We start from the raw sequence: 12,983 nt of genomic DNA on the forward strand, positions 1-12,983 counted from the left end.
ATGTGGCAATCTGCATCTGGTGGCATGTGACTGTGGCATGTGGCAATCTGCATCTGGTGGCATGTGACTGTGGCATGTGGCAACCTGCATCTGGTGGCATGTGGCAATCTGCATCTGGTGGCAATCTGCATCTGGTGGCAGATTCTGCATTATGGTGAGTTGAACTATTTAATTTTAGATTACAATATAATAATAAAAATAATGTGCTTCAATCATCCTGACACATTATTAACCATAGTGTCCTGACAAATTGGCAGCAAAAAACCGCATCATCACCCAGACCCCCCACCCCCGCCCGCCCGCCTCGGCACAATTTTCATCCACAATGCTGGTCCCCGGTGCCAAAAAGGTTGGGGACCACTGGTCTAAAGGATAGTTCCCCACACTTGTTGAGATTTCATCTGACTTCCTGCTGCATCTCCAAGACAGGACGCAAAGAGAAATCTCCCTAATGGGACACAGACAGTAGAGGACATTACTAAGGTTTTTAACTCTTTCACACTCTGCCCAAAACAAAAACGAATATTTTACATACACTTTAATTATTGTAGCAAGATTTGCACACAATCAACAGACTCCCCATACTATACTGTAATTATACAAAGGAACAGCTCATAATGAAATACTTACTACTGGTTCTCCTTCTCTTTTTCTCTGAAAGAAATACAAGGGGAAATTACAGCGAGGAAAAAAAAAACTGCATACAAAATCTTCACAGACTTTTTTGAAAAAATTCAGACCTCCAGAACATTCTGGCTGTGATTATTATATGGGGTTTTAACCAGGGCTGCTGATAAGGCTGTACAGCCAGCACTCCTGTACTAGGCCCGGGCCTCATCAGTTCAACAGGGTGGGCCGAGCACCTGTTGAGCAGGAGGTCTGGCTGAACTGTTTTATTGCAGACACCGATCCTATTCTGCCCCCCCCCTGCAGCGCTGCCAGCTTATCCTCTTCTTTTCCCCCACACATGCGCCCCTTCCATCTGCTGCCTGGACCTCCTGTGTGCCCCTTTCCCCTGCAGCACTGCTGGATTCCCTCATCTCCTATTCTGCTGGCAGCTGCTGTGGGAACACAGGGGGATGTTTCAAGATGGAAAGTGGGAGAAGGAGCCAGTAAATATGTCATTTAGGGGCCCCTTCATTTCCTGAATGAATACAGTGAGTGATCAGTACCAATCACTCCTGTGTCCATTCCTCACTGAAGCATAGTAAACGGTGCACTATGCTTCAGTTTGTGAATGAGCAGGAAGACTTGGAGTGCTTCCTATTCATTCATCTGTGCAGCTGGGGCTACAGAGAAAAAGACTGATAAATCTATGTCCTCAGCCGCTTTCAGATGGGAGAGGGGGGGGGGCTGTCAGGTAGGCTGTATAAGGGCCCCATGATTTCTAACATCATCCCTGGTTTTAACTAATAGAATGTTTCTAAAACAGTCAATGTCTCATTATAAATGGACCTGAACACAAAGCTTTATGTTAGGTCCCTTTTACACGGGTGATCCAATCAGGTCTGCCTGTCAGTTTTTCAGGTGGACCTGATCAGATGGTCCATGTATCTATATGGACCGGTGGGTGTACACAGGCTTGTGTTCCTTTACACTCGCCTACCTCCAATCTGATCCGGTCCACTTATTGCAATCTGGTGTAAATGGACACTAGTCCGTTTATACCCGACTTTCCATAGAGCAGAGTGGGCTCTGTCTGTGTCTGCTCTACATAAACTGAGTGAACACCTACCTGTCATCCACACGCTTTGCCCTGCTCAGCATTGGATCAGTGGACAGATCCCCGCTGAGCAAAGTGGATTCCACCCCATGTTAAAGGGGTCTTAGGTAGTGCAGCTACAGTACTTATGTTAATCAAAAATTTGATGACTTCTGTTTGTAGATGGCCCAATATAAAAAAAAGCATCAAGGTAGTTTTCATATAGATCATTAGTTTATAATTAGACAATACAATTCCAGTAAAAAAAAAATCAAGAACGTGTGACACTTACTTTTACTTTAACACAACAATAGACTGCTATCCCAATACAAACAGCAAGACCAATCACAACAGGAAGAACCACGACATGGATTTGGAAGCGTTCTGAAGGAGAAACACAAGGGAAAACATAAAATAGTGTTTATACTGGAAGTCCACACCAAAAGGTACTCATATATGTTCTGGTTAACACATTGGGGGTTATTTACGAAAGGCAAATCCACTTTGCACTACAAGTGCACTTGGAAGTGCAGTCGCTCTAAATCTAAGGGGTAGATCTGAAATGAGGGGAAGCTCTGCTGATTTTATCATCCAATCGTGTGCAAGCTAAAATGCTGTTTTTTATTCTCCTTGTATGTCCCCCTCAGATCTACAGTGACTGCACTTCCAAGTGCTCTTTCAGTGCAAAGTGGATTTTCCTTTAGTAAATAAGCCCCATTGACGTTTGTTGAAGCTGAACTCTAGACACATTTAAAAGACTCAAAAGAAAGAAGTTCTGTATTCATTAAACACTTACCCTCTAGAGCAGTGGTTCCATTGAGGCCAGGTCCCAGTAAACTCTTCCAAAACCCCCCATGCCCCAACAGTAAAATGTTTATACTAATACAATTAAAAAACATTGTGTACTGAAATGCTGTAGGGTTTTGGATGGAGCTGGGTGTCATAAAGGAGGGATGAGGTTTTGGAAGGGAGCTGGCGGCAACTGTGGGGGGGGGGTGGTGGTCTCTGTTGGGGGCTGTAGGTCTCTCCAGTATGCTGAAGGCTGTCCAGAGGCACGGTGCTCCCTGTAGGGACTGAGGGACACTGTGGGAGTTTGAGTGAACTCTGGTGGGCTGAAGGCTCTGCAGCAGGCTTGAGGGCACAGTGGGAAGTTGAGGGCAATGTGAGAGCTCTAAATCTCAGGGGAATGTGGGAAGTTGAGGGGCATGGCAAGTTGCCTAGGGAGCACTGCCGCCTAGGGCAAAGCCAGGGCCACCTGGCAGAGGCTGACTGGGCCGGCCACCACAGACATGCCTTAAAGCAGGTTCGGGCTCCAGCATAGTAGGAGGTGCAGACAGAAGTCGGGAGAGGCGGCTCCAGTAGGAAGCGCTGCCTGCAGCAGACATACACCTCCCAGACAGGGCTGTCTTTAATATTGATTGGACCCTGGGCAAAAATTTTCTTGCCCCCCCCCCATGCAATTTCACTCTTACCTGCTTTGAGACATACAATAAATAGCTAGACTTAAAATCAGTTTACTGTATCAGATCAGGCAGCGATTGTGATGGGTTGCCAGAGGTTATAATAAATAACACTTTATCTCCTCCGATTCCGCAACATGTCTGGCTGAAGAACAGCCTTTCAAAAACAAACTGAAAAGCACGAAATGAAAAGCGCGAATACGAAATTAGCAGAAGGAGCCCAAAGGGTGGCGCCTGACAATTGAACTTCCTCTTTATCAGCTCATAGTACTTTACTACGTTTGTGTTTGTTGGCAGACAATTGTGTACCGTTTGTATGCAAGACAAGTTTTTGGCCAACGTCCTTCGGACAAAAATCGGAGGCTTTGTCTGTGGAAAATCCGATCGTGTGTACAAAGCTTAAGTTCTTCTTTGCAGAGACAGTTTTGTTTTATGCATTAGCAACTGAGTAATTTTAATGACAGAGTTAGATGGCCATTTATGAGGGCATCTGAGCCCTGCTTACATTGAGATGAACTCAATTTAGTTTTTTTAACTCAATGAGGTATGGTCTTATTGGTAGGACTGAGTATATGAAAACATACTTTGATATCATTTTGGCTTTTTTAGTGTTCTCGGTTTTACTCACCCCAATTCACAATGAGAATCTCCTTCAGACTGCTGTGGTCCACATGACAGGAGTAAGAGTCCAGCCATCTTGTTTGCACTTCCACACTGACTCTGATCTGATAGGTGCCATCAGGATGGGGGAGAATTGGACTCATTTCATCTGAAGGAACATCATCCTCCCCATTCCTCACCCACTTCACATCCACAGGTCGGGGGTGAAACCCGTACACCAGGCACTGAAGTCTTGTCATTCCGTCTGAAAGTTGCTGGTCCCACACCTTCACCTCTGGACGAACTGTGGAGAAAATAAAACCAAAGATAAATTGAATTGCTGGTGAAAAGGTCTATAAGAGTTTCATGTGTGAGAAGCTATTTAATTTGATCTAATTTGATATTTTCTTTGCTGGTTTAACCACGTGTCGACCTACCACAGCACACATCATATGGGAGGGGGGGGGCAGCACATGCAGGCAAAATCAAATACATGTGCGTCATTGTGCCTGCTCCAGTTTAGGTTGCCCCCCGTGACTGCTGTGTTCACCGGACACTGCAGATTGCGGATCCCGGTACCCAGGGCTCAGTGATCATATGATTGCATCACAATGTCAACAAAGCTGTTATGAATACATTCATAACAGTTGTGTTTCCTATGCTGTGATTGGCCCACAGCTATCACATAGTACCTGGCCCAATTGCAGCACCCTGTACCATGATTAGTTGTAGCTAATGGCAGATCACCAGTGATCACAGCTGTTATGAATGTACCAACACTCAACACTCAACACTAACACATTCATAACAGTTGAAAACATTGCTGTTATAATGATCTTCATTGTAACAGCAAACAAAATGTAAAAAAAAAAAAAATGTAAAAAATCCCTGATCACCCCTCAGAGTAGTATAGTGTTACTGAACTCTGATGAAAGTATGTACAAAAATTGTAAAAAAAAAAAAAAGTTTTTTTTTAAATTTATTGTAACATGCTGTCACCAATCCCATAGTTTGTAGATACTATAACTTTCACACAAACCAATTAATATACATTTATTGGGATTTCTTTTACCAAAGACATGTAGCAGAAAACATTTTAGCTATATTTATGACAAAATTCGATTTTATTGGACATTTTTTATAACGGAAAGTAGAAAATATTGTTTTTTTTAACATTTTTTTTTTTTTATTTACTAAAAAGAACAAAAACGGTGGTGATCCAATACCACCAAAGGAAAGCTCTATTTGTGTGAAAAAAAATGATAAAAGTTTCATTTGCATACAGTATTGCATGACCACGCAATTTCCAGTTAAAATATTGCAGTGCTAAATAGCAAAATATGGGCTGGTCATTAAGGGGTAAAACCTTCCGGAGCTGAGGTGGTTAAATAATATTTTTTCCAGGGCGGATTTGATTTAAATCAAGTCGATTTAAAACACGATTTAATTCACAATTTAAATCACTAGTAAAAAGACTTTATTTAAATCAACTCAATTTGAATCATAATTCTTTAAGAGCAACTGTCATTTCTGTCCCGCAGCGGCTCCTCCTCTGACTTATCATCATCGGTGACACAACAAAGTGAGGGACGTGGCGGCAGCAGGTGAGTGGATGCCCGCTAACAGGCGCTGCCATGATGGATCTGAAATGACAGGTGCTCTTTAAATGTAAGTACTTATTCTTGCTGGTAGTTAGAATCTTTAATATTTGCAAACAAAATGAAGGCTTGCTAATTAGAATAATAAGCTGTCAGGTACCGATTCAATCATACAGTTTGGAATATTCCTGAAATTTGTTTTATCTCATGGTTACTGTGACATTGTGTGAATGCATCAATGCAGTGCATGTTATCTCAGCTTGTAGAGCTTGGATTCATTGAATGAGTTTACCAAAAAAAATGTAAATATTGCAGAATATACAGCCTCATGCTACATAACTAAACTCCATTTCATGCGTAATAAACTAATTTAATAATGTATCTTAAATAGAAAACTATAGAAAACTATCTTTAGATAGATTTTTACTCCGAAAGCATTTTATTAAAATAAATTGGATAAAAATCAAAAGAATCTGATTTAAATTAAAAATAATCCAATTTTTTTTTTAACCACTTGCCGACTGCCTAATGCAGATATACTGCGGTAGAATGGCACGGGCAGGCAAAATCACATACCTGGTACGTGATTGCCTTCCCGTGGGCGGGGGGTCCTATCGGACCCCCCCCGGTGCCCGAGGCGGTTGGCTTTGGTCTGGGAGTGTTCAGAGATGAGGGGGAGGCCATCCATTCGCTTCCCCCCTCGCGATCGCTCCCAGCCAATGAGAATCTTCCCCTGCCTCTGTGTAGTACACAGAGGCAGGGGATGTGATGTCATCTCTCCTCGGCTCGGTATTTTCCATTCTGGCGCCGAGGAGAGAAGACATCTGAGTGAGTTGCACAACACACACAGTAAAACATGCCAGGCACACTTTACACCCCCCTTTACCCCCGATCCCCCCCGATCACCCCCTAATCACTCCTCCCCCCCCCTGTCACACTGACACCAAGCAGTTTTTTTTTTCTGATTACTGCATGGTGTCAGTTTTTGACAGTTAGTGTGGTAGGGCAGTTAGTATTAGCCCCCTTTAGGTCTAGGATACCCCCCTAACCCCCCCTAATAAAGTTTTAACCCCTTGATCACCCCCCGTCGCCAGTGTCGCTAAGCGATCATTTTTCTGATCGCTGTATTAGTGTCACTAGTGTTGCTATTTAGGGAAGTAAATATTTAGGTTCGCCGTCAGCGTTTTATAGCGACAGGGACCCCCATATACTACCTAATAAAGGTTTTAACCCCTTGATTGCCCCCTAGTTAACCCTTTCACCACTGATCACCGTATAACTGTTACGGGTGACGTGGTTAGTTCATTTATTTTTTATAGTGATAGCAGTGGCGGAATTATAGGGGTCGCAACAGTCGCAAGTGCGACTGGGCCCTATAGTTCTCCGCCACTTCAGGGGGCCCATCAGCCGCCCGCCCGCCCGCCGTGTGAGGGGTCCGCCCGCCCGCCTGCCGTGTGAGGGGCCCGCCGTGTGAGGGGCCCACCTGACTGTCCGGAGGTGTGTGTGTGTCTCCATCATGTTTCACTGTGTCGGGAGGGAGGGGGGCTTTCACCCGCTACGCCGGCTGCACGAGAAGCGCTGAGCTGAGGCCTGAGGGACTGTGTGGGCTCACCAATTCACTGAAGGTGGGGGAGGAGCTCTGCGCAGTGTGCAGTACCTACGGCGGCGTGTGACCTGTCCTGAGGCAAGCAAAGCATCCTGGGCTGGAGGAGCGCCGGTTCCGAAGGATTGTTTCTGACTTCTGAGGAGGGGGAATCGATCGATTGATTGGCGGTAAGTCCCCATTTGCACTCCAATCGATCTATCCCAACCTCCACCACCTCTGCGGCTCTGCCTCTTACTCATCCCATCCCCCCTCCACCACTACTGATCTCATCCCTATCCCTCCCACCCCCCATCACCTCTACAACAGAGGAGATGGGGGGTGGGGGGATAGGGATGAGATCGGTGGTGGTGGGGGGATGGGATCAGTAAGAGGTCCCCCTCCAGTACCACCACCACCCCCCTGCAGTGCCACCACCACCCCCTCCAGTGCCACCACCACCCCCCTCCAGTACCACCACCACCTCCTTGAGGCTGCACCGATGACACAGGCTGCACTGGGGACATAGGTGGCACTGGTGGACACGGGCAGGCTGCATTGGGGACACCGGCTGCACTGGGGACACAGACTGCATTGGTGACACCGACTGCACTGGGGACATGGGCAGACTGCACTGGGGACACCGGCTGCACTGGGGACACCGGCTGCACTGGGGACACAGGTGGACATGGGCAGGCTGCATTGGGGACACCGGCTGCACTGGGGACACAGGTGGACACAGGCAGGCTGCATTGGTGACACTGTCTGCATTGGGGACACTGTCTGCACTGGGGACACCAGCTGCACTGGGGACACCGGCTGCACTGGGGACACAGGTGGACACGGGCAGGCTGCATTGGTGACACTGTCTGCACTGGGGACACTGGCTGCACTGGGGACACTGGCTGCACTGGGGACACCGGCTGCACTGGGGACACAGGTGGACACGGGCAGGCTACATTGGTGACACTTTCTGCATTGGTGACAGTGGCTGCACTGGGGACAGTTACGGTAAGTTAAAAATCAGTGCCACCACCACCCCCTCCAGTGCCACCACCACCCCCCTCCAGTACCACCACCACCTCCTTGAGGCTGCACCGATGACACAGGCTGCACTGGGGACATAGGTGGCACTGGTGGACACGGGCAGGCTGCATTGGGGACACCGGCTGCACTGGGGACACAGACTGCATTGGTGACACCAACTGCACTGGGGACACCGACTGCACTGGGGACATTGACTGCACTGGGGACATTGACTGCACTGGGGACACGGGCAGACTGCACTGGGGACACCGGCTGCACTGGGGACACCGGCTGCACTGGGGACACAGGTGGACATGGGCAGGCTGCATTGGGGACACCGGCTGCACTGGGGACACAGGTGGACACAGGCAGGCTGCATTGGTGACACTGTCTGCATTGGGGACACTGTCTGCACTGGGGACACCGGCTGCACTGGGGACACAGGTGGACACGGGCAGGCTGCATTGGTGACACTGTCTGCATTGGGGACACTGTCTGCACTGGGGACACTGGGGACACCGGCTGCACTGGGGACACCGGCTGCACTGGGGACACAGGTGGACACGGGCAGGCTACATTGGTGACACTTTCTGCATTGGTGACAGTGGCTGCACTGGGGACAGTTACGGTAAGTTAAAAATCAGAAACAGAAATGTTTTACTTTGTTGTACAGTGGAAAAAATATAGTATCAAAATCATGTTTTTTTGGGGGGGGGCCTTCATGATTTCTTGCACCGGGGCCCTGAGGTTTCTAGTTACGCCTCCGAGTGATAGGGCACCCGCCGTTTATTACCTAATAAAGGTTTAGCCCCCTGATCGCCCGGCGGTGATATGCGTCACCCCAGGCAGCGTCAGATTAGCGCCAGTACAGCTAACACCCACGCACGCAGCATACGCCTCCCTTAGTGGTATAGTATCTGAACGGATCAATATCTGATCCGATCAGATCTATACTAGCGTCCCCAGCAGTTTAGGGTTCCCAAAAACGCAGTGTTAGCGGGATCAGCCCAGATACCTGCTAGCACCTGCGTTTTGCCCCTCCGCCCAGCCCAGCCCACCCAAGTGCAGTATCGATCGATCACTGTCACTTACAAAACAGTAAACGCATAACTGCAGCGTTCGCAGAGTCAGGCCTGATCCCTGCAATCGCTAACAGTTTTTTTGGTAGCGTTTTGGTGAACTGGCAAGCGCCAGCGGCCTAGTACACCCCGGTCGTAGTCAAACCAGCACTGCAGTAACACTTGGTGACGTGACGAGTCCCATAAGTGCAGTTCAAGCTGGTGAGGTGGCAAGCAAAAGTAGTGTCCCGCTGCCACCAAGAAGACAAACACAGGCCCGTCATGCCCATAATGCCCTTCCTGCTGCATTCACCAATCCTAATTGGGAACCCACCACTTCTGCAGCACCCGTACTTCCCCCATTCACATCCCCAACCAAATGCAGTCGGCTGCATGAGAGGCATTTTTATGTCCTCCCGAGTACCCCTACCCAACGAACCCCCCAAAAAAGATGTTGTGTCTGCAGCCAGCGTGGATATAGGCGTGACACCCGCTATTATTGTCCCTCCTGTCCTGACGATCCTGGTCTTTGCATTGGTGAATGTTTTGAACGCTACCATACACTAGTTGAGTATTAGCGTAGGGTACAGCATTCCACAGACTAGGCACACTTTCACAGGGTCTCCCAAGATGCCATCGCATTTTGAGAGACCCGAACCTGGAACCGGTTACAGTTATAAAAAAAATATAAAAAAAAAAAAAAAATAGTTGTCATTTCATTGTTCTCTCTCTCTCTATTCTTTCTCTATTGTTCTGCTCTTTTTTACTGTATTCTATTCTGCAATGTTTTATTGTTATTATGTTTTATCATGTTTGCTTTTCAGGTATGCAATTTTTTATACTTTACCGTTTACTGTGCTTTATTGTTAACCATTTTTTTGTCTTCAGGTACGCCATTTATGACTTTGAGTGGTTATACCAGAATGATGCCTGCAGGTTTAGGTATCATCTTAGTATCATTCTTTTCAGCCAGTGGTCGGCTTTCATGTAAAAGCAATCCCAGCGGCTAATTAGCCTCTAGACTGCTTTTACAAGCAGTGGGAGAGAATGCCCCCCACCGTCTTCTGTGTTTTTCTCTGGCTCTCCTGTCTCAACAGGGAACCTGAGAATGCAGCCGGTGATTCAGCCAGCTGACCATAGAGCTGATCAGAGACCAGAGTGGCTCCAAACATCTCCATGGCCTAAGAAACCGGAAGCTACGAGCATTTTATAACTTCGATTTCGCCGGATGTAAACAGCGCCATTGGGAAATTGGTGAAGCATTTTATCACACCGATCTTGGTCTGGTCAGATGCTTTGAGGGCAGAGGAGAGATCTAGGGTCTAATAGACCCCAATTTTTTCAAAAAAAGAGTACCTGTCACTACCTTATGCTATCATGGGGGATATTTACATTCCCTGAGATAACAATAAAAATGATTTAAAAAAAAATGAAAGGAACAGTTTAAAAATAAGATAAAAAAGCAAAAAAATAATAAAGAAAAAAAAAAGCACCCCTGTCGAACGCAAGCGTCGGTCTGGCGTCAAATGTAAACAGCAATTGCACCATGCATGTGAGGTATCACCGCGAAGGTCAGATCGAGGGCAGTAATTTTAGCAGTAGACCTCCTCTGTAAATCTAAAGTGGTAACCTGTAAAGGCTTTTAAAGGCTTTTAAAAAATTTATTTATTTTGTTGCCACTGCACGTTTTTGTGCAATTTTAAAGCATGTCATGTTTGGTATCCATGTACTCGGCCTAAGATCATCTTTTTTATTTCATCAAACATTTGGGCAATATAATGTGTTTTAGTGCATTAAAATTTTAAAAAGTGTGTTTTTTCCCCCAAAAATGCGTTTGAAAAATCGCTGCGCAAATACTGTGTGAAAAAAAAAATGAAACACCCACCATTTTAATCTGTAGGGCATTTGCTTTAAAAAATATATAATGTTTGGGGGTTTAAACTAATTTTCTTGCAAAAAAAATTAAATTTTTTCATGTAAACAAAAAAGTGTCAGAAAGGGCTTTGTCTTCAAGTGGTTAGAAGAGTGGGTGATGTGTGACATAAGCTTCTAAATGTAGTGCATAAAATGCCAGGACAGTTCAACCCCCCCCCCAAATGACCCCATTTTGGAAAGTAGACACCCCAAGCTATTTGCTGAGAGGCATGTTGAGTCCATGGAATATTTTATATTGTGACACAAGTTGCAGGAAAGAGACAAATTTTTTATTTTTTTTCACAAAGTTGTCAATAAATGATATATTGCTCAAACATGCCATGGGAATATGTGAAATTACACCCCAAAATACATTCTGTTGGTTCTCCTGAGTATGGGGATACCACATGTGCGAGACTTTTTGGGAGCCTAGCCTCGTACAGGACCCCAAAAACCAAGCACCGCATTCAGGCTTTCTAAGGGTGTAAATTTTTGATTTCACTCTTCACTGCCTATCACAGTTTCGGAGGCCATGGAATGCCCAGGTGGCACAAAACCCCCCCAAATGACCCCATTTTGGAAAGTAGACACCCCATGCTATTTGCCGAGAGGTATAGTGAGTATTTTGCAGACCTCACTTTTTGTCACAAAGTTTTAAAAGTTGAAAAAAGAAAAAAACATTTTTTTTCTTGTCTTTCTTCATTTTCAAAAACAAATGCGAGCTGCAAAATACTCACCATGCCTCTCAGCAAATAGCTTGGGGTGTCTACTTTCCAAAATGGGGTCATTTGGGGGGGGGTTTGTGCCACCTGGGCATTCCATGGCCTCCGAAACTGTGATAGGTAGTGAGGAGTAAAATCCAAAATTTACGCCCTTAGAAATCCTGAAGGCAGTGATTGGTTTTTGGGGCCCCGTACGCGGATATTCTCCCAAAAAGTCCCACACATGTGGTATCCCCGTACTCAGGAGAAGCAGCTGAATATATTTTGGGGTGCAATTCCACATATGTCCATGGCCTGTGTGAGCAATATATCATTTAGTGACAACTTTTTGTAATTTTTTTTTGTCATTATTCAATCACTTGGGACAAAAAAAATTAATATTCAATGGGCTCAACATGCCTCTCAGCAATTTCCTTGGGGTGTCTACTTTCCAAAAAGGGGTCATTTGGGGGGGTTTGTACCGCCCTGCCATTTTAGCACCTCAAGAAATGACATAGGCAGTCATTACCTAAAAGCTGTGTAAATTCCAGAAAATGTACCCTAGTTTGTAGACGCTATAACTTTTGCGCAAACCAATAAATATACGCTTATTGACATTTTTTTTACCAAAGACATGTGGCCGAATACATTTTGGCCTAATTGTATGACTAAAATTGAGTTTATTGGATTTTTTTTACAACAAAAAGTAGAAAATATCAGTTTTTTTCCAAATTTTCGGTCTTTTTCCGTTTATAACGCAAAAAATAAAAACCGCAGAGGTAATCAAATACCATCAAAAGAAAGCTCTATTTGTGGGAAGAAAAGGACGCACATTTTGTTTGGGTACAGCATTGCATGACCGCGCAATTAGCAGTTAAAGTGATGCAGTGCCAAATTGTAAAAAGTGCTCTGGTCAGGAAGGGGGTAAATCCTTTCGGGGCTGAAGGGGTTTATCATTGATTTTTACCTCCTCTTTTATTCTCATACATTTAGCTTCTGAGCTGCTATGCCAGGCCCTCCCTTCCTCCTGCCCAATCACAGGAGCCTTGGTATTATGTAAATGCATTTGTTCTGACTCAACTACAAGGCTATAAATGTTATCCTCAGCTTCACATAGAGCTTACATGACCTGGTGATCTATTTATCCCTTGCATCAATTCAGGCAGCTTAACTCAATGAATAACTCACTGTATGGAAAGACAGACGATGAATCCTCTCGAATGTTCCGTTTAATGATGGATATTCATAGGTAGAAAAACGTTGCAGTTGTAAGCCACATGTAAGATGTTACAGCAATGAGGTATACTGTGCACAATGAATCAGAGAGAGGAAGGGGAGGAGA

The 12,983-nt window shown here is 45.6% G+C and overlaps 1 protein-coding gene across 1 annotated transcript in view; it reads right to left on the minus strand.

Moving 5' to 3' along the window:
• Positions 1–397: 397 nt before the first annotated feature.
• The window catches only part of LOC141108902 (class I histocompatibility antigen, F10 alpha chain-like), a 75,313-nt gene continuing 62,727 nt past the window's right edge, over positions 398–12,983 (minus strand). The window contains exons 4-6 of the mRNA XM_073600871.1: positions 3,791–4,066; positions 1,995–2,086; positions 398–448 (exon numbers count right to left, since the gene is read on the minus strand). Of these exons, the coding sequence (XP_073456972.1) occupies positions 398–448; positions 1,995–2,086; positions 3,791–4,066 (419 nt within the window). The remainder of the gene's footprint in view (positions 449–1,994; positions 2,087–3,790; positions 4,067–12,983) is intronic.

The sequence above is a fragment of the Aquarana catesbeiana genome, linkage group LG09 (genome assembly GCF_042186555.1).
Source record: "Aquarana catesbeiana isolate 2022-GZ linkage group LG09, ASM4218655v1, whole genome shotgun sequence".
NCBI classification, from domain to species: domain Eukaryota; kingdom Metazoa; phylum Chordata; class Amphibia; order Anura; family Ranidae; genus Aquarana; species Aquarana catesbeiana.